A 22,896-nucleotide genomic window follows, 5' to 3' on the forward strand; every position below is an offset into this window, starting at 1 on the left:
TTTTAAATTTACTGTTAATGCATGTTTGGGGCTTTGTCTTTTTCAAACCAACTGGGTGATGTCATTATGGCAACTGCTTGCAGTGCTTGTATAGCTTGAGGAAAAAACAAAGCATTTTTTAAAAGTTTGTCTACTGACAGTAAAACACGATGATGATGGTACTGATGAGCAAAACATCCATAATTAATATGCCAAATTATAGCCTTATTCTCCAACCATTGACTGTCATTGAGTAGTTTAGCAGGCATATTTCTCACAAGGGTTTGGCATAACTTTAATTAGAAAAACACATGTTCCTTCCCTCTCTTCCCTGTAGAGAGACTAATTTGCTGGCATTGATGCCTTGACCAGAAACAGCACATGACATACAATGCTGTATCTGCATTTTAGAAATGGAAATGTCTATGTTCATACAAGTCACCAGCTCCTAAGCACTAGTAACATATATGCAATTTCCATCATCCTAGCCTGCTATCAAATGCAGGAGAATGTGAAGATGAGGGTTCTAGAGGCTGCCACCTATGATAATAGTTGTAAGGCTAGAATCACACTGCTCCTGGGTTCTGTGTGTGGGGTGTGTGCATATGGGATGTCTGGCGAGGTGGTTACCTGCTCCTGCCTGGTGGGGCTTCAAAGCCAGCCCTGAGAGAGAGCCAGGGCTGAGGGCAAGAAAAGTTAGGCTGATTGGGGAAATGACCGCAGCTGGGCCATGCCCCAATCAGGCCGCAGCTGGGCCCATAAAGGAGCTGCTAGACTGAAGCTTAGAGTCTCTCTGCATTCAGAGAGGGAAGGGGCTGGTTGTAGGGACATGAGGGAATACCAAGATTGGAGCGGGCTGAGATGGAAAGGCCTTGGGAGTAGGGGAGCTCTGGCCTGGAAACCCCCAGGCTACAAGGCCTAGATTAGGGCCTATTAGGTACTGGGGTTGCAAGGGGGCAGCCCACGGGTAGACAGAGGCAACAGGTCCAAACCCTCTTGTCTGTGATGAGTGGCTGATACACTGCAGTCTGCCCTGGGGAGCGGGGCTAAGCGATGACTGGCAGTAGCCAAGACTGAGGCGAGGTGGGGGTAGTGGGTGGGGGTTCCCCGAGGAGTGAAGACCATCAGGAATTGTTGGGGGTTTACTGCCAGGGGGCAGCACCCCAGTGGGAGGAGGCACCGGAGCCGACGGTAAGGCGGATCACCAGACGGCAGAGGGTGCTCCAGAGGCTGAAAAGCTAATTCCCAAGGACAATCAGCAGGAGGCACTGCCCGGTGAGTCTGGCTCTATTACAGGTGGTATTAAGAAACACTGCCGTGGTGCTGGGATTATTGGAGCAGTATTACATATGGGCATGGAGAGTCGTTATTTTATTACATTTTCATATTTAGTTTCAGTTCTTTCCCATTTTGCTAGAGGAAAGAGACATGACTAACCTTAAATCTTGTTTGCCAGACACATTGAACTAATTTAATGTAGGTTCACTCTTTGCAGTAGATACAAACATCATACTTCACATCCACACCTCCTTTGTGAACACTCATTCTGCTTGTTCAGCTGTTTGCTTGCGGTACTCTCAGGTCAACATCTACTGCTGCCTTTAATCTTCTATAATTTGGTTCCTTCTCCAGATTCACACTCTTGTCCCTTTCCACCCATTTTCCTCCTGCCAAGAACTCCTTAAAAGGAGCGAATCACACTGTAGCACTGGGGACAAGCACAAAGCTCGCAAGACCATGAGATTTCCCAGTGTATTGGGAGTGCTGCCAAGATGGCATTGTGATGAGGGATGCAGCCTCTACATGTTTCCTTGGCTTATGCGGTTTATTTTACAAAGGCAGCTGCACACATTATTACAAGAAAACTATTGTGATCGTTTCTGTCTTGGGGAGACCTGTCTCTGTATGCCCCTTTCACTGCTGGTCTTGATTGGGCTGAACATTTGGGGACACCTCAGCTTGCCTCTCCTCTGGCATCAAGCATAAGGCTTTGAGGAAGCAGAGAGTAAGACAGGGCCTTTGTGATGGCGGTCCTGGGGTCTTACCAGGAAAGAGGAAACATTAACCCAAATTCAGGGAATATGGGGGCAAATCTACAGTCTTGGCTCTGAGAGGGCTCCTATGTTGCCAATCCCCAGGACGCTCTCTGGATCTCCCTTTTGGGGATGACATAGGTCCTGTGGCGCTGATGTACTTCTGCTTTCCACATGGCTCCCAAGCCTGCCAGAAGGATCCAGTGAGCAGGAGGAACTGAGGTGTTTGGGACTGCGATTCTTCTTACAACCTCATCTCTGAACAATTGACTCTGGATTTTTTCAATAGTCAGCCCTGCAAAATTACCTTTGATTATTCAAATAGGTGCCCTAAAACATAGATTTAAATAGCAAAGTTAATGCTGTGCAAGCTTACAAAAACAAACTCAAATCCGTGGTTTCTGAGGCTACATCTCCACTTGGAGCTAGGGGTGTGATTTCCAGCTTGCCTAGACATACTTGAGCTAGCATGCTAAAAAATAGTGTAGCCTCATTAGCATGGAGAGCAGCAGCATAGGCTAGTTGCCCTGAGTATGTACACATCGGATCCAGGTGGGCTGTATTTGGGGCAGCTAGCCCATGCTACTGCTCACAGCTGCCTGTGCTACCATGGCTACACTACTATTTTTAGTATGCTAGCTCAATGAGAGTTAGCTTGTATAGACAAACTTGTGCGAGGGAATTGTACTCCAGGAGCCAAGTTTAGCTGTCGTCTCAATGGTAATTGTTATCCATGCACATCATGCTGGGCTTTCTGGTGTCTTTCTGTTTTGAGAGTAGGCAAGATACTGACATTCATATAAATCCCACTCTCTCTGAGGCACTCCACTTCAGAGGGCAAGTGTGTTGTAAATGTGGATATCCTGCTGTCTTAACAATGCATACTGAGCAGAGGATTGTTTCTGGCTTTGTTCTAATCCTGAGGGCCTATGAACCAAAACAGAGTGGGTTTTAGGTTCACTAGTGCTCTTTTAAAAAAGAGAGAACTCAATCTACTATGAAATGAAGCATCAACATTCTTTACGTGTACCAAAAGGTAGAAAATACAATCTCTAAAAGACCTAGAAAATTTAGGTATGCTTTTAAAAGCAAATTGTTGGAAGCTATCTGAATGAAGAAGAGGACCGTAAATACCTGTGGAAATTCTGGATGGTCTGGCATTTCTGTGATTGTTTTGAAATGGAAAAATGAGTTCCTCTTCAAGTGACTGTACATGTCCCTTCCATGCCCAGTGCATAAGAATCTGAGACTTTCCCCTTTACCCATTAGGGCTGTACTTCAGCCACCGCTGCTTCATGATGGTAGAAATCACGTAGCCTCCCCAACCCCCACCTCGGTTCCTTTTTACCACCTACGATCAGTTGTCTAAGCCTTCCCTCTCGGGGCAGGCACTGTGTACTTTGGCATCGGAGAGGACTGCCCTTTGGAACATTGCTTCTGAATGTCAACACTGATCCCCCTTCTCTGGGGCCAAGAAAGAAGCACAGAAGATCAGATCATTTATGGAAGGAGCTGAATCTTTGTGTCTGCTCAAAGATCAAGATCCCTGGTACTGTCCACCAGTAAACAAAAATAAGAAGGACCGGGTAGAGCATCCTCCGGGAAGAGACACTCCTTGGTACTGACTTCTCATCAAGGGTCATCTATTATGGCACTGGTGCCTGGCCTGGTGAGACTGATGTCTGTCTGCTATGGTGCCAACTCCTTTAAGGCAACAGCAGCACCAAAAAAAATCACCCCATACCAACAATGCTGGAGGCCTATGGAGCAGCACAGCACCTACTCTGCCCCTCAGTGCCAGACTCTGATCAGGGAGACAAGCCTGGATCCTCAGACCGATACTTGAACTTACCTCAGAGACGAGATCAGCCCTTGGTACTGGGGGAGGAGCTAGATCTGTGGTGTGTCCAGTGCTTTCTCTCTGGTGAAGTGCAGGGGTAAACCAGCATGCTGATCCTGGTGCCAACGTCTCCTAGGGTGACCAGATGTCCCCATTTTGTAGGGAGGGTCCCAGTATTTGGGGACTGTCCCTACATATCTTCCCAGCATTCATTTGTCTTACATAGGTGCCTGTTACCGCCCCCATCCCAATTTTTACACTTGCTGTCTGGTCACCCTAACATCTCCAGAGAGATGTCCCTGAACTTCAGCACTACCTGGCACAGCACCACCATGGTCAGGCAACTCAGGGTCCTCCCAGAGTCTAAGGTTGGTTTTTATGCCCTTTTCTCCCAGAATAGATGTCAGTACCATCCTTCCCATTGAGGGAATTCTGTTACTGGTACTCAGCAGATTTCCAGAGACATGGGTGCTTGGAGCAGTTGTGGCCCAATGCTATAACCAATGGGGCATGCTCTTCCTTCCATATCCTCACCCTTTCCTGAGCCCCTGGCTTGAATTGCTTGTGAGTCACCTGAAGTAGCGTGGACATATGTATGGAACGTACACTGTCTCCTCCTGAGCACTCCTTGTAGCTGAGTGTGGCTCTGCAGTGGCCTGCCTCAGTTGCCCCTCCTTAATGAGGTGGTAATGAGGTCACTTAAACAACCTGGTCAAGGAGAAGACACACACCACAGGAGTATATCTCCCTTTAATACAGCCTCTTCTACAGGCATTTAAAGGCTCCTACCTCAGAGGCCAGATAAAACTCGTAAGTCCCAAAGCAAATGTTTCTAGGTCCCAGCAGCAGCTGCTTCTGCTATAAGGCCTTGGGTTTCTCCACAGCCCAGGGAGCTTCTGCATTTTTTTCCTTGATTGTTTAGGGTCTTTCCCAGGACTCCTGCAGTGGAGAACTTTTTGCCTAGTTCAGGCTCCATAGGAACTCCCCTCCTCTGGAGCTTTCCTTTAACTGAGCTCTCCAGCCCTTTAGACCTATTAGACTGAGGTGTGTGTTACTTTAATTAACAGCCTTCCATCTACTTAAGCAGTTAATTATCCCCTGGTGGATCTGGGTTGGCTCATTCCCTTTAGTATAGTCTGTCACAGGCAGGCTGGGTACTGACTCCCTTAAAGGGACAGCCCTGTGACACTGTGCAGTCCTTCAAAGAAGGAAAAAATGTTTACTAGCCTGTTCTGTATCTGTTGTTCAAGTTGTGTTGTGCACCTCCATGCCGTGACCCAACTTCCTTCTCCTCCTAGCCTCTGGGATTCTGCACCCACCGCAATGGTCTATAGGATGCATTACAGTTAGTCTGTCAGGTAAGAAGGAATTGAGGTGGGTCTGGAGTTGCCATGCTCTTCACATCACCATGCAGGAAGAGAAAGTAGCTGAGGGAGGATGTGCTGCCCTGATAGGTACCGCTAAGGGAAAAATCTCAGACTATGACCCACTGGAAACACGCACACACCTGAAGTGGACTGGATATGTGCAACACACCTTGAACAAGTTTACAGAACAGGTTAGTAACTGTTTTTATGCACTTAATTTCCTCCTTGGTGCTCTGGAAAGGCAAATAGTTGAATTATGGGAGCTCAATTCACCTCATGCTATTCATTACCTTCATTTCAAATAAGGAACAGAGCATGCAGTTCTCTTCACAAAAGTGGCTGAAGTGGCATGATGGGGATCCAGGTGTTTTGTGCCTCAATGATTTCCATATGCAGTGTGCTGAATTTACAAGGCTAGAGGTTTTTGGTTTTTGTGAGCCCTGCCAACTGATCTTTGGGGTTGGAGGAATAAGCTGGGTCATCTTCCAGCTCATCTTTAAATCTTGCCCTTAGTTACACTTATGCTGCCCTAGTGGGTCCAATTCATGTTTGCCCTGCAGCCAGCTGCACCAGAAAAAAGGGGCTACAAAGCAGCTGCATAGGTTCCTAGGATTTCTGGTTCTCCTATCACAGAGGGCCTTCTGATTGGCATGAAGGAGTGGTGTAGTCTCTGGGATTCTGCACCTCCACAATGGTCTATAGGATGCATTACAGTTAGAGCACATCTTAAGGCAGCCCTGACCTAACCTTAACCTGTGCTAAAGGTGAGCCCCTAAGTACCCTGCACTCTTGCTAATGCTGGCATAGGGATGCCTTTCCTTCATTACCTTCAAATTATGCTCTTAATAAAGATTTTGCAACTCTGTTGCTGTCAGGAGATTTGGACGGGTAACTGATTAGAATTCATTGAACAAATTCTGTTGAAGATGTAGTAGATGGATTCTATTCCTTCTAATCTTTTCTCTGCTGTAATGGCTCTGCAGAGCTAATGGGAGTGAAAAGTAATAAACTTTAATGACTAGAGTTACCAAGTCAGATCCTTAATACACAGGGACCATAGTTCAGCAAGGTGCTTAAAATGTGCTTAACTTTAAGCATCTAAATCAGGGGGATTACTCATGTTCTTAAAGCTAGGCACATGCTTAAGTAACTTGCTGAATTGGAGTTTGAGCGCAGACCTGTAAGTAACAAGGTGCCACTTTTGTATAGTGACTTTTCAAAGTAGAATTATACTTCAAATGGTTAAACAGAAACAAATGACAAAAGGTATGCAAGTATTGTAGAAAATCTTGGGCACTGATAGATGAAGATACTCTGTACGGTCCAGCAAAATACTTATTAAAAACTGCTTTGCTTAACTTAATTCTTTTAAATAACAAAATACACTTGGCTCTTAAAATAAAAAAGCAGTATTCTCAACAGTAGAGAGATACACAAGGTAGAAAGGATACAGCTGATGTACAATCAGAAATATATTCTAGCCATATGCCATGTATGGTAGTGATTATTTAGTTGTATTATAGTTGCATTTGGAGGTCCCAAGCGGTATTGGGGGCCCATTGTGCTAGGCACTGTTCCTAAATACAGACGTTCCTGGGCCCTGAGAACTTAGGCCAGATCTTCAAAGGTATTAGACACCAAACTCCTATTGAAGTCAAGGGTGTTAGTGCCTAAAGGCCTTTGAGGATCTTATAGTCTAAGCAGCAGTTCTCAAACAGTGCGTCAAAGTGGGTTGTGACCCACTTTGAATGTGGTCACCAGGGCTGGCTGAGACTTGCTCAGGCCCGGGGCTGAAGCCCAAGCCCCACTGCCCAGGGCCGAAGCCAGAGCCCAAGGGCTTCAGCCTTGGGCAGCGTGGCTCATGTTACAGGCCCCCTGCTGGGGCGGAAGCCCTTGAGCTTCAGGTTTGGGGCCCCCCACACCCGGGGCAGTAAGGATCAGGCAGGCTCAGGCTTTGGTTCCCCCCCTCCAGGGGTCGTGAAGTAATTTTTGTTGTCAAAGGGAGTCACGGTGCAACGAAGTTTGAGAATCCCTGGTAGACAAGACAGATAAAAGGTATAAGGGGAAAGAGGTGATTTGTCTAGTGGTCAGTGGCAGAGCCAGGAATAGAATGCAGATTTTCTGAGTCCCCTTATTCATGGCTTGTCTAGTTGGTTCACTTCTGTGAAAATAGACAAATATACCTTCATTTCTGGTTAGGTCTGCATGAAGATAAACATAGATTCAGTCATGAACACGATTTTAAATGTAACTTTAAAAGGATCTTTAAACCTACAAAACTCAAATTAAGCGATACGCTAAGATCGTCTCCATTTCATCCCCCATTAGTTATTAGAAATATTCTTGAGCAGCAGTGTCTAATCAGGAATATCTTCCCAGCATTCATTAGTCTAAAAATAAACAGAAATCACAGCCTCCTGTCTAAACTTGACTAATGTGACCTTTGCAAAATTCACAAAAATTGCATGTGGAAGAGTGCTGACTCCTTCAGACTGCTTTAAAGCAAGCTACATTGCACCACCTAGAGGATGACAATCAGGAACATCTTTTTCAGATTCTCTCCCTGATGTATTTGAACCAATCCCTTTTGCAGAAAAGGATAAATATTACAATATACTTCATGATCTATTGATATACTGGTATAATTTAGAAAGAAAATTCTCTTTTGGGCATGAACTGTACATCAGCTTTGTCTGTTGCCATATATTACACTCCAACATTTGAGAGAGCATTTGAAGAGTGATCTTGTAGGATACTTGACTGCTCCCTGCAATATGCAGATTGCTCTCAACTTCCACAGAAGTTAAGGGGGATTTAAAGGTACAAAGCAGTTTGTAGGTGGAGTTTGGAACTTCTTAGCAAGTAACACTAGGGAGCAAGCATTTCTGGGGGGAGATGGCTACATTAAGGAAATACTTCAAAGGGGGACCATAAGGCTTTCTCCCCCTGAAAGTATAAAAACATCAAATATTTGATTTCTTGCAATCAAGAAAGCATGTTTTAAAATACACATGCAGAGAACCATGCCAATCCATACTTCAGCATGTTGCTATTACACTGTGAAACGGATGGTTGGGTTTGCTCTTCACTGAAGCACAGGCCAGCAAGCTTTCCTGCCATGTCCAGGTGAGTGGGCAAGTGGAAGAGCAGTATGTTGTCCCCTCACCTAGCCCTTTGCACACAGCAACACCCCGAACAGGATTATGATGTTTACTGTTACCTGTTGGTTCTTCCTCCCTTGTGCTGCTAATCTGAGAAGATGGGCAGGGCCAGGCTCTCGTTGCTCCTGTACAACTCTTCTGGGGTGCTGTTGGACAGAAAGAAAACTCATGGGAAGGTGCCTTAGAAATTGGTCCCATTGGAGGGAAGAGGTAATTAGGCTGTTGCTTTGCTTCTCTCCTCTTCAGCTCTTAAAAGGGGCACTGCAGCCATTGCCAGTGGGCTTCTGTGATACTGAAGCCAGCCATTGGAAGTGAATAAACATGGATGCTGAGACTTTGTCGCTGTATGGGAGCGGTCTGTGATGCAAAGTATTCTGTGTTAGCCCAGAAAAACTAGTACAATCCCAGCAGAATTGTGCAGTGGGCAGGTATTACATGCTCATGCATGTTTAGCAAAAATATTCACAGAAAGCTGTATTTCCCCATGGCTTCTGTAGTTTGTGATCTCAAAAGAACCTCTGCTTTATATTCCAACATAAAAATGCATTAACTTGGTGTAAATTCCATCCAATTTGTGAAAAACAAGTACTAATGAAACACAAAATCCTAAACTTTAGAATGCATTGTTGCAGGTTTTCATTTCTTATTTATGCTTTTTAAAAATACAGATAATTGATATATTGTGTAAGGAACATAAATGGTTTCCAGAGTTTATGGAAAACTCTTAACTTGGGATTTCCTGTATTTTAATGTGTTCTATTATTGAAGAATGGATTTAAACAATCTTAGTCCTAGGGTAATGCATTATTTATGCTGGAATTTACATGGCTTTTTTGGAGCATAATGGCAGAGTTGAGACATTGAACATATGGACACCCACAAAAAAACCCCCTTAAGGTACTGTCAAATTTGAACCTTTTTTACAGCTGTAACGCATTGCTAGTAAGGTAAAAACCTCACATTTATATGAGAAAATGGCTGGGCTCCAGCCGGGAGCCTGATGGCATAGGGCCCTGCTGCAGCATCTTGTTCTGGTTCTATAAAATGCATATTCCACTAGGTCATGGGAGTAAATGTATTTTCCAACCATAAAGGGCTTCTTGTGATCAAAATAAGAACAGTTATGCTGAGTAATGAGGCATGATTGCCAAAGAGCATAAAATATATTTTATCACCAGCCTGTTATCAATAACTCTCTAAATATGGGCATTTTGAGGTTTTGTAAATTTGTCAATGTTCAGCTAGAGGGATTTTAAACCCTTTTTCCCCCACCCCAGAAAATTATTGTAAAACCAGTATGGAATCTGAAAAATGGGCAATTTTTAAATGCCTCTAACTTAAAATATTCACTGATCCATTTAATGTTTTTTTCAATCTCATCAGGAGTCCTTTAGTAAGAGTTGTGAGTTTGGGAAAGAAGTATTTTTGTTCCACTTCTAAAATTCATGGAGGACAGTCCACATAACTGTCCTTTTCAATGCAAACTTACCTTTGATGTTGTGCTCAGCACCTCCATAATAGTTAATGAAGAAATGGCAATAGAGGCATAAACCATGAGCATGAATGATGAGCTACGTGAATGCAGCAGGCCACTAATCCATTACTCAGGTTAATCCTCTGGAAACAGCCTGAGAAATGTCAGCATTTCAATTACACGATGAATGTTTGGGGATTTTAAAAAAAAATAATTTAGAATTATTGTTGCCCCTTGGCCTGAGCAGTTCACCACCAATATTTGGGACCTGGCCTGATTGTGTCTAATAAGAAGAGAATATGATCAAGTTCTTTGATACCAAAATCAGGCCATTTGTCCTATTTGCTCCCTCTGAGGGACACTTCTTCTCACAAATATTTCTCTTTGGTTTTGCTAGCTTTCTCCTTTTTTTTTTTTTTTTTTTTTAAAACACTCATAGAATCCGAGAATATCAGAGTTGGAAGAGACCTCAGGAGGTCATCTAGTCCAACCCCCTGCTCAAAGCAGGACCAATCCCCAATTAAATCATCCCAGCCAGGGCTTTGTCAAGCCTGACCTTAAAAACTTCTAAGGAAGGAGATTCTACCACCTCCCTAGGTAACGCATTCCAGTGTTTCACCACCCTCCTAGTGAAAAGGTTTTTCCTAATATCCAACCTAAACCTCCCCCACTGCAACTTGAGACCATTACTCCTTGTCCTGTCATCTTCTACCACTGAGAATAGTCTAGAACCATCCTCTTTGGAACCACCTCTCAGGTAGTTGAAAGCAGCTATCAAATCCCCCCTCATTCTTCTCTTCTGCAGACTAAACAATCCCAGTTCCCTCAGCCTCTCCTCATAAGTCATGTGTTCCAGACCCCTAATCATTTTTGTTGCCCTTCGCTGGACTCTCTCCAATTTATCCACATCCTTCTTGTAGTGTGGGGCCCAAAACTGGACACAGTACCGCAGCTGAGGCCTCACCAATGTCTAATAGAGGGGAATGATCATGTCCCTCAATCTGCTGGCAATGCCCTACTTTTACAGCCCAAAATGCCATTGACTGCCTTGGCAACAAGGGCACACTGCTGACTCATATCCAGCTTCTCATCCACTGTCACCCCTAGGTCCTTTTCCTCGGAACTGCTGCCTAGCCATTCAGTCCCTAGTCTGTAGAGTGCATGGGATTCTTCTGTCCTAAGTGCAGGACTCTGCACTTGTCCTTGTTGAACCTCATCAGATTTCTTTTGGCCCAATCCTCTAATTTGTCTAGGTCCCTCTGTATCCTATCCCTACCCTCCAGCGTATCTACCTCTCCTCCCAGTTTAGTGTCATCTGAAAACTTGCTGAGGGTGCAATCCACACCATCCTCCAGATCATTATTGAAGATATTGAACAAAACCGACCCTTGGGACACTCCACTTGATACCGGCTGCCAACTAGACATGGAGCCATTGATCACTACCTGTTGAGACCAACAATCTAGCCAGCTTTCTATCCACCTTATAGTCCATTCATCCAGCCCATGCTACTTTAACTTGCTGACAAGAATACTGTGGGAGACCATGTCAAAAGCTTGCTTTCACTCACTCTTCCCCCCCCCCCCCATGCCCTCCAACCCCACATTTAAACCAATCCCAGGGAAACTCCACAAAGTCACAAACTACATGGTGTCTTTCCCTGCTCAGGCTTTGCAATGTGACCAGTGGTCTTGGGTGGTAGTTGCTATTATCTCCAGCTATGTCACACCAGAAAGTGGCTTAATTGCTCCCTCTTTAGCCTGAAAGAAGAGTGGTTAGCATGCCCATCCGCTTTAATGAGGTCTGTGATTGTCTGTACATCAGTGGCTGCGAACACCTTCCAGTACAGTATAACATTATATTTTTGGTGGTTGGTCTTTTTCTTACGACTTTTAAACTCAACCCATTATTTGGGGAAAGTTCAGCACACATTAATACAGAATGAAGTCCTGTCTAAAATATTTATACCGACTTATGGACTTAATGGAGAATGAAATCTCTGCTATAAAAAGGATATCATTCTCTAATCAATTCTATAGATTTGCAAAGCACTTTACATAAGTTTTAAGCTCTATTAAGTTTGATGGGTGAGTCTACAAAGCATTTTGGAGAATGCAGGAGGAGCCTCCCAGCCTAGAGTGACAGACCTGGGATAGCAGGGCTCGCCCAAGCACTCTACAAATAGCTGCATGAGACAGGGCATTGAAGTTGAGACTTGAACTGGAGTTCAGGCTCTGAAGCCCACCCGCTTCCCTAGGCTACAGAGCCTGAGCCTCAACTTCAAAGTGCTGTCTACACAGCTACTTTCAGAGCTCTTACTCAGGCCTGCTACCCCAAGTCTGGCAACCTGGGCTGGGAGGCCTGCTCCCACTCACTCCAAAATGGTATGTAGATATATTGGCCTATGGGGCTTTCCCCTAAGGGATATCACTGACTTCAGCCTTGTGAGAGCTGCGTGTTTTGACCCTCTGCCAGCTCCACAGTAATGGGCTCCAGGAAGAGGAGAGCAGGAGTCTGCTGTTGAATCTTTTGACAAGGATGCTGTCACCAAGTCCCGTAGGTCATAAGTGAGAATACCAAATTCAGGACAAGCTCCTGGGGAAAAGGGTAGACACCCCCACCCCACAAAACTAGTGGTTATTCTTCCATGAGATATACCAAACCAGCAACAAAAGTTAACTTCTGTCTCAACACACTGGCTAATGGGAAGTCCAAACTGCAGCCTCCTTAGGTATTCCAGTCTTGGATTCAATAACCAGACACTAGACTTAATAATTTGGTTATTTAAAACCAATTTCATCAAACAAAGGTTCTTCTGATCCCAAAGGACCAGCCACGTACCCAGGTCAATAATAACACTGTTGTCAGATCTTTAGTATCTAACACCTAAAGGTTTATTTATACAGAAAGAAAAAGGTGAGCGTTAAAATTGGTTAAAGGAATTAAATACATACAACAATTGCAAATTTGTTGGATCAGGCTTGTAGCAGAGACGGAGTGAATAAACTGCTGTCTTGTTAAGTCTCTGGTGGCTTCCAAATCTTTGGAAGATCCTCAGTCACTTCGCTAGAATGCTCCCCTTAGTACAGAGGTCTCAAAGTCCCAGCCCGGAGGCCAGCGGGGGCCCAAGAACCTCCCCACTGTGGCCCACAGAGGAGAGACCTAGGCAAACACGCTGCCAGCAATGTCTGCAACAGGTGCCGCTCCCCACAGCTCCCATTGGCTGGGGGAGAGGGATAGAGATTCAGCCATGGAGGCAGCATCATTAGTTGCCGGGCAGAGTCAGCCATGGAGGCAGTGTCACTTTTTTCCACAATGAATATAAATACCGAACACAACTATCTGATGGCCACCTTGCTGCAATCCTGAAGGTTTCAACTTTTCAGTCACTGGGGCGAAACATCAACAAACTGACACAACTGAAGTGTTGCCAGGTGTCTACAAAACACTAAAAACTCTCTAGCAGGCAAAGAATTGTATAAAGTTGTATGACAGTTTTATTATTTCTAAGAAATTCAAAATAAAAACTACACTATAAACATTTTTTCTTTTCTGAACCCATCTTCAGTGACATTATTGCCCCACGGGGAGGATTTGAGGACTGGCAGTGGCCAATTTACTATGGTAAATTGAGTTTGAGACCCCTTCATTAGTACACATTCATAGTCCAGAGGTTTGAGAAAGAAAGAAAGGCAAAATGCAGATGCTTTCAGGGCCTTTTGTATCTTCTGCCAAGTGAAGGGAAATCCATTGTTCTAGTTTGTGTAAAATTACTGGTAGCAAGATGGGGTTTGGAGTCACTTGGGCAAGTCGCATGTCCATACATGCTTTGCTTAGTCATAGCAGAGGCCATTACCCATGTTCTAAACAGAACGTTCACATGAAAGTCCATCAGTTGTGGATGGACGTCTTCCATGGTCCATTGTGAGTTAAGTTTTCCTTGATGAGCCATTTCACTTGAATAGTCGCTTCAGGATGTGCAGGCTAAATACCTTGTGGGTGTTACCACAGGAGCAAATATTTGAAATACAGGTGCATAGTTATAACTTCAGATACAAAAATGATACATTCATACAAATAGCATAATCATATTTGGCAAATCATAACCTTTCCATAGACCAGTTATTTGACATACTTTGTACAAAATTTGTTGCAATTATGTAACAGTGGTAGCAACAATGATCTACATGGTCATATTTTAATCACATATCATCACAGTTGCTAAATCCTAACCCCAGTGTTTTCATTTTGTGGGTGATATGGTTTCATTTGACTTACTGACTTCTAGACAATTAGTGTTTTATGCATTAGCCAGAAGTTAAAAACTATTCCTTTCATCTTATAAAATCAGATCCCCTTGCAAATGAAAACATAGATAAGATCTTTAGATAGCATAAATAGCTATAAACTTGTATAGCTATTTATGCTAAGAATTACAGATTTGGCAATTGTGCCATTCTTTCAAATTTAACACCAAGTATAAAATTACATAAAAAGCATGGCAATAAAACTACCATCTAACTGTGTATGCCTGACTTGCGCAAATGTATGCACAACATTTGTGCAACTTTTAATTGTAGGAACAAAGTTTGAGGACTTCAGCTGGCTGATTTACAAACTCTCACTGGAATAAAATAATTAATTCAGTAACTGTTTAAAATTCAGAGCAACTAAAAAACCATTAATATTAAACAAGTTCTTCAGGGGAAAGGAGGGTGAGATTATAAAAAATATAATCTACACCAGGGATCTCAAACTCAAATCACCACAAGGGCTGCATGAGTACTAGTACATTGGCGCTAGGGCCGCATCACTGAAACCTTTTCATAGAACGATACAAAAGTATAGTCAAAAATGAAGAATAATACATTGACTTTTAATAGCATACTATATTAACTTTTTAAGAACAATAATGCGAAGAGGGGTTTTAAGGAATAGTTACAGGTGTTTATATTTATTATGTGGTCAGTAACACCGATGATGATCTATACTAACAGTCTATCAACATAGCTGTAATGGCAGGAACTTTTTAAAGTAACTATTCATACAAAATACATTGCCACTTTTAACAAACATTCTTCCCAACTACTCACAACAAAGAATCATGCATGCTCAACTTCGTACCTCAGACTGCTCATCTAGTCCATGAGGCCCCGCCCTTTCCAACCCCTTCCCCATATCCCGGCCCCAGCTCCGCCTTCTTCTCCTCCCCTGAACGCGCTGTGTCCCCGCTCGTCTCCCCTCCCTCCTGGAAAGTCCTAAGTGCCGCCAAACAGCTGTTCGGTGGTGGGAAGTGCTGGGAGGTAGGTGGAGGAGCAGGGACATGGTGTTCTTGGGGGAGGGGGGGGCTTGGGGGAAGGAGAGCTTGGCTGCCAATGGAATCGGTGCCTATGGTGGGCCACAGGAAATAACTCTGCAGGCTGCATGTGGCCCACAGGCCATGTGTTTGAGACCCCGATCTACACAATGTCTCAACATACTGGACCATTGTAAGCAATAATGTGTGTGTATGCATCTGTTATTTACCCAGTAGTTTTCCTCTTCTGTGTGTTATCCCATGTGCTAAGTGACTATAAACTAGCTTGGATGTTCATTGTTCAAATCTGTTTTGGTGATTGTCTGCCCCAGGAAATCTGGAGTATGACAAAGCTAGTATCTTTGTGGGATGAATCCATTTATAAATTAGCACTAATACATTTATTGTATAAATGACCCACCAAGAAAAGTGCTAATAGAAGCAGATACCAGCACAGATTAGGCAGGTGGAAGAAAGGTGAAGGAAAAACAGGATAAAAGTTTTAGTTAGAGGGGTTGTTCAAAGTAGACCAAAAGGGCTTTTGTGGCCAAATGGCTCATCAATCCATCCAAATGCAGAGTCTGTCAAACTCTTTCTCTGTTCCCTCTTGGCGAAGAATTCATTCCAACTGAGCTCAGCCACTTCCCTGCCTGGTTAGGTTCCCTGGCAATCTCTGCCTTGGTATTAGTTTGTTCTTGCCAGCTATTGGATGGAGCCTGGAAAAGATATTGTCATGGGTTCTAAAGGCCTGTTAATTCATTGGTAGAGGCTTAAGTACTACTTAAGCAGGGAGGTTTTCTTCCTCAGGGCTTGCCTATACTTACAGTACAGCCATAGTACTTAGTAAAGACGCTATCTATGCCAATGGGAGAGCTTATCCCATTAGTGTAGGTGCTCCACCACCCTGAGAGGCAGTAGCTATGGCAATGGGAGAAGTCCTTCCTTCGACAATACTGTTTACACTGGGGGTTAGTTTGGTATAACTATGTTGCTCAGGGGTGTGGATAATCAACGTACTTGTATTGACATAAGTTACCAGTGTAAAACAAGCCTCAGACTCCTGTTTCCACTCCTTTCCCCCTCTGTGTGCTCAACATCATGAGGCAAACAGCAGGGCCTCTGAAATGTTACATTCACGTGTAGAAGCTAAATTGAGAGCGGCTTCCAAATTAGTTTCTGGAGTAAAACTGGAAAAGAAGCCCAGCCATCAGCAAAGTGGCGCTGAGTGTAGCGGCCAGGCTGGAGGAAGAACTTGGCATCCTGCCTTTGCTGCCACCAAACTTCAGTCAGCCGCAGATCTGAACTGTCTGTTCACAAATCACTATAGCAGGCCTCTTGCATCTTAGGGGTTGTCTACACTGGCGCTTTACAGCTCTGCAACTTTCTCGCTCGGAGGTGTGAAAAACACCCCCGAGTGCAGCAAGTTTCAGCGCTGTAAAGCGCCAGTGTGGACAGTGCGCCAGTGTGGACAGTGCACCAGTGCTGGGAGCCGTGCTCCTGTGCTGGGAGCCGTGCTCCTCCTGGGGGTATTTTTAGAGCACTGGGAGAGCTCTCTGCCGCGACCATACAAGCCATGTTAAAGCACTGCTGTGGCAGCGCTTTAACATGGCCAGTGTAGACTAGACCTCAACTACATAAAGTAACAAAACTTATGAAAATAAATAGGTGCAATATCCTAGACCAGTAACAGATCAGGTATTCAACTATAAACTGATGGAAATGATTTTTTTTTGTATTATTCATTTTTTCTTCATTTTCGTACTAAGTCAGGGAATTAGAGTGACATCTCAAACCCCTAAAGCAGGCAGTTCAGCAGGCATCTGAGACGGCATCAGCGTTGTAATGGAAACCCAGAACCCTCCGCCTGATTTCAGGACTTGGTGCATAAATGAAGGAGGAAATGATTTTCCAATCTTTAATTTTTTTAAATGTAGCTGTTTATAATTATGAAGTCTGTACTAATCTTCTGTCACTTAGTGTGAATCTTTAAATAAAAGGTTTTGCAGATCATCTTTACTGCTTCTTTCTAAAACATTCGAATGCTGCATACGGTTGCTTTTTGTTAGCTGTTATTTGTGTGTCAGCCATCGTGTGTGTATCTATAACTAAAAAAACCTTACTACAGTAAATAGGTTTCACAAGTTTCCTTTTTGTTAAAATGAATTTAATAGTCACCTTGATCACCTTGAGTGATCGGTCCTTCAGCCCTCATATAGATTTCATCGATCACAAAACTTCTTCCATTCGTCTCTTATCCTGGTCTTCCTTCTCCATGTGCGGCCTTGCCTTTTCACAGTAAAAACTTCCCATCTCTTTGGAAGTTGGCAGAGTGGTCATTTCAGTTCTCGTGGGTACCACTTGTGAGACTGGCAATCCATTGATTGTCAGTGAGCCTAGATGCCCGGCCCATCGCATTTTACTGTACCTGCTTTCAACAACGACATCCTATACTCCAGTCTGCTGTCTGATTGCTTCATTGGGGACTCAGTGGTCGATAGAAATCCCCAGAATTCTTCTTTCCATCGCCCTCTCTGTGACAAGCAGTTGTTGCTCCTTTATCTTTGTCAGCGCCCATGTTTCGCCGCCATACAACATTTCATAGTAGCATTAAGATACTGTACTTTAAGCAGTGCATTTCAAACTGACTAGTGCACTTCTCAAGTAGTTGGTCTCTCGACTTTTGACCTTGTGTCTCTTAATTTTGGAGGCTTCTTGGGATGTTGACTGCTTCTGAATATCTATCCAGTGGTCAGAAAAAGTCAAAGAAGCAATTTTCCGCCCCCTCCCTAAGCGCTGTCTATACAGATATTTTTCGAGTGCTAGTGTGAGCCCCACTAGCCCCCATCTCTTGTCCTGGGCTGGGAGTCTCAGTCCAAAATGCTGTGAAAACATACCCACAGAAATCTTACTGTAGCATTTTTTACACTGTGTGTTTTATAATAACAAAACCACCTTCTTCATAAAACACAACTAACATGGTTATGTTTGTTCAGGTTTGCTGCAAACTTTTTTTTTTTCTGTATCACCACTTTGTAAGAAATAAAAGGTCATTTAAATCAAGAGTTAGTTTTTGGTGTAATTGAATGTTCCTTTCTATCTTAGATGAATAGCACAGATCCTTTTTATAATAATGTCTGTTAATATATATTAACATATTAAATATATCCATGTGTAACTATATTATTCACTTGTATTACGTTATTCTCGTAAAATGACAGGATATAAGATATTAAGTAGTACAATGTGCTGTAATTACTTCTCATGTTCACTGCAGGAATGCTGCTGTTAATGCTGCAGCTGCAATCTAAAATGTTAACAATACAGGGATATTTTGAAGGCCCACAATTTCAAAAATCAGCATGAACTTCTGCATGCCATGTTCCCTATTTGCACATGTGCAATCCTGTGTGTGTGTGGGCTCACGGGCTCTGGCTATTTCTATGTGCTATGGGTGCATGCAATTGTGACTTAAAAATTTGGGCCAAAATAGCATTTCAGAAGTCCCAAAAATTACACTATATCTAACTACAATTTCACTGGTATTTAGACATGCAGTACATAGATAACTTATTGGAAAAATTAATAAAACTACCTGGTGTTTACCTTTAACTTATCCAAACACATCTAATCAATGTAGTTTTACTTTAAATATTTTACATTCATAAAATCTTATTTAAAATGCATCTGTCCTGTCAAGTGACAGTTTTCTGTAATATGATGTATGAGAGTTGGGTTTGAGTTCTTGCCCCCAGAGGCCCAGAGATTAAATGCTCTACTTCTTCTTTCAACATTTATCTACATGCATGATTTTAAGCATGGACTACCAACATTCTTAAAGTTAACCATGTGTGTAAGTGTTTGTACTATCAGGGAGCTGAACAACAAAAACTCTTTGGCCTGTGTGCTGCCAGAGGAGACAAGTCTATCAGATTATCTAAGAAAGATTCAGCCTGGTAAATCCTTGGATGGGAGACCTCCCAAGAAGAAAGTAGCCAGTCTTCTCCCACCATGTTTTTAATGACTTTTCATGGTTTTTCTTTTAATTCTGATTGAATGGTATCTCTCCTGTATAATAACTTTCATTTCGAATGTTCGCTCTTTCAGTTTTCATGATATTGGCTTCCTAACATTTATTTTATTAATCAAATTATTTTTATGTCAGTAAATTTTTAAACAAGTCTTTATGACAAATGTGTGTATATTTCATATGCTGAAATATTTTCTGTTTCAATTTTTCAGATTAATCGAGCCCCAAGCTTTGGAACTGACCAAAAAATAGACTATGATGTAAAAAAAGGTGTTCTTCTAAATGCACTAAAGCTTCTCAATATACGGTAAACTTGCATTTTAATCCTCACCCTACTTTTTTTTTTTTTTTATAGGAGGGTGACGTTTACTGCCCTTTTTTTTTCTGTTGAATGTGGGAAAATCATGGGATATGCGCAGGATGGAAAATTTGTTACCAGTCTTAAATTGTGTGAATGGCAAAGTTTTCTTATTTACCATTTTTACTATGTGTACGTGACTCAGCGTTAACTTTACTCCTCATTAGTGTGCATTATAAAAAAAAAAGTACTGATTACCATTCCTGATTCTTGTTTTAATAATTTTTCACTTGGGTCTCAGTGCGTGGATGGTAAGTGCTGGCATAGGTACACTGTCATTTTGGTAGTTTGTTCTGACGGCAGCGGCCTCCACAATTGCAATCCATTTCTACTAACACCAGAACACAGAGGTGGGGTAAAGTGGAGGAAATGGTGCAGTTTTCAGTTGTAAACCTAATAGAAAATAATTAAGTTAAGGTCAATGTGGCACATTGGGTGGTAGCACAAAGTCAGTACAGTACACTTAAAAGCACAGAGTTATCATAGCCATAAAAACTGATACTACAAGAATTCATTCTTAAGCAGTATTTATTTTTTCATCTTATCTCTTTATCTATAAGATTTATAGCATAAAGTGTTTGACAGGAAAAAACAGAGGTTTTCTTTTACAGTCAAAGCATCTCTCAGCTCAAATGTGCTATGAAATGACAACCTGTACACAGTGGTTAATACATTAGACCCTTGTCCTGGAATTGGATCTGGGAGGACAGACCCCTATGCCTGTGCAGTACCCCATTGATTTTAGTGGGATTCTGTACAGCTATAGAGGTCTGCCTACATGGAGTCCCATTAAAATTACTGGGGGGTTCCACACCTGTGCAGACCTGATTGCATGTTGGGACAGTATCCTGTGACTGTGCCAGATAAATATGAACAAAAGATTTCATTATAAAAAAACCTAAGAATTCAGCTATGTTTATAACAATGTAATGCAATCTTCTCCTAATCCTGATTAAAAGATATTACTTTCCAGATTAACTGAGTCATATCTGAATGTAATCTGTATTTTAGGACAAGTGATAAAAGGAGAAACTTAGCCCAACAAAAAGCTGAGGCTCAAAAGAGACTTTATGGTCAAGGCTCAATGAAAAGACTGTCACCAGGATCCTCTGACTGGGAAAAACAGCGCCACACGCTAGAGAGGAGAAGAGAAGAACTGGTATAAAGGAATTTTACAAAGCTACTCCTCCTTCCCTCCCAAGGCTCGTACTCAATCAGTTTTAATTCTTTCTTACTTGATTTCTAGAAAGAAAGACTTGCACAAGTTCGTAAACAGATTTCCAAAGAAGAGCATGAAAACAGACACATGGGGAACTACAGGTAACTGTGCCCTCCATCTTTCTGCTTGAGTGGGATGAATCAGTCCAGAATTGAATGATTTATTTAAGGATAATGGAAATGTGAGGCAATGATAGATTTTCTGCAGAAAAATTATTTACAGGAATGTATTTTAAGTATTGATGTGCACCAGATGCTGTCTTTTTTCCCAGGTAATAGAACTTGTAATCCAAGGTGTGTGTTTGCATCTGGCATTTATAAGGCATCAGTTATGTGGTCTATAGGCACTAACATAATTACCTGAAAGACTTGGACATAAATGTTGAGTGCACGTAGAAGCATGGCTGCAGATAAAGGGCCTGTTCCTGCAGCCAGGCAATAATCCTATTGCTAGCAAGCTGTAGGCAGAAAGGGGGTGATAATGATGATGCCTATCTACGGTATGTCTTTAGGTATCTTTGCCTTGAAAATAACAAACAACAATTTTAATGAAGCAAAGATCGCATTACTTAATAGTATGTTGATTTTGTTATGTTCTAGACAAAGCACACTGTATTGATTTAATATTTGAAAAGACAAATTTAAGTACACAACAATGAGTAAGTATCTATGGTAAATATTATATTTGAAAGTAACACCCTAAGAAATAAAGGGTGTTTTTAACATCAACTCCAGGACTGAGGGAGTACATAGGTGAGCATTATGCCACCGTGCACTCTGTATAATTCGGTCAGATACCAGGATCTGACTCTGTACTTTTAAGATACAAGTAAATTATTGTTTTAAAATGTTAATGAAAAAAATCTAGATTTAAAAAAAAAAAAGCTGCCTTACAATATGGAAAGATGAACAATCCATTACTATTGTTGCATGGGATGACATGAGTGTTTTAAATGAGAACCGCAAGAAACTTGTATGTCTGCAAGTTGACAGACCTGTTTTAGACCTTTGAGTGTAATTGTTTTGTGAACAAATGGTCTCTTATATTAGTCAGGCATATTTTCTTCTGCCTTTGTCTTGCACTGAAATAGAAAACACTTTGGATCAGATTCTTCCCTCATTTTCACTGATCTAAATGCACAGTAACACTATTGGCGTCATATAATACCTGTATAATTGAGAGCAGAATGTGGCTTATTATCTTCTCAATGTATAAATATAGGGCAGTATCCTGAGAAGTACAGAGGATCTACTAGGCAACTATAATTCCCATTGATTTTAGGACCAACTCCATAATTTTTACTGAAGAGGATATTGATGTGAAATTCAAATTTATTATAGAAGTGATTTTCCAGAAATCAATTATCTGAGGTTTTGTGCATGACAGTATCTGGGCAGTAGAATATAGTCTCAATGCTTTCTTTTTTTTTATGGGAGAAAACTTACCAACAGATTCATACTGGCTCAGGATGCCTTTTTCATAAAATGAGACTTCACACCTTATATTCACTCACTCTCCCTTACAGTCCTCTTAAAACTTTGGAGATCCCTCAAGAAAAGTGAAATTAATGTTTGTGACAGTGGGGAAGCTTCTACTAGCTATTTCCCTTGCCTTCTCTGATGCACTTCTGGCTCCTACTAAGGGCGCCCTGGCCCTCTCTAATTCTCCCTTGCTCTCTGTGGAACTTCTATGGTTGCTCCTAATTTATCCATTGGCACAGCCTTGTCTGTAATGCACACAAAGCATAGCTGCTGAATGGTTATGAATTATGCTAGGTTTTAATTTGTTTTAGACCAGTGAAAAATTTTCCATTGGCCTGAGATCACTGAATATTCACCATAGCATTCACTAGAAAACTGTACGTAACCCTTCTGCCAGGTGGAGCCAGCAGCAACAAGGGCCAGGTTCAGTATCTAGGGGTTCCTTTTCAACAATACAACACAAAACTGGCTCAAGCCCCCACCCAGTGACCTGGGACAATTACATACCACCCCCTGGGTGCCTCTAAGAGGCAATACTTCCCCTCTCGCAAGCACAGAGTCTGGGTGTAGCAAAAGCTTTTAATAAAAGGACGGAAGTAACTCAGCATTAATTTGGGAAAACACCGCAACTAGGGTTCATAAACACAAACCATGAGCAAAA

The 22,896-nt window shown here is 42.4% G+C and overlaps 1 protein-coding gene across 7 annotated transcripts in view; it reads left to right on the forward strand.

The window, feature by feature from the left end:
* Positions 1 to 22,896, forward strand: part of TTLL7 (tubulin tyrosine ligase like 7) — a 108,951-nt gene that overhangs the window by 51,080 nt on the left and 34,975 nt on the right. For all 7 annotated transcript variants that reach the window (XR_012160433.1, XM_073357228.1, XM_073357230.1 and 4 more), the window contains exons 10-12: positions 19,390 to 19,484; positions 20,547 to 20,694; positions 20,782 to 20,855. Coding sequence is in view for 6 of the 7 variants with exons in the window: in XM_073357228.1 (XP_073213329.1) it covers positions 19,390 to 19,484; positions 20,547 to 20,694; positions 20,782 to 20,855 (317 nt within the window). In the remaining variant the exon portion in view is untranslated. The remainder of the gene's footprint in view (positions 1 to 19,389; positions 19,485 to 20,546; positions 20,695 to 20,781; positions 20,856 to 22,896) is intronic.

Source organism: Lepidochelys kempii, chromosome 8, assembly GCF_965140265.1.
Source record: "Lepidochelys kempii isolate rLepKem1 chromosome 8, rLepKem1.hap2, whole genome shotgun sequence".
NCBI classification, from domain to species: Eukaryota; Metazoa; Chordata; order Testudines; family Cheloniidae; genus Lepidochelys; species Lepidochelys kempii.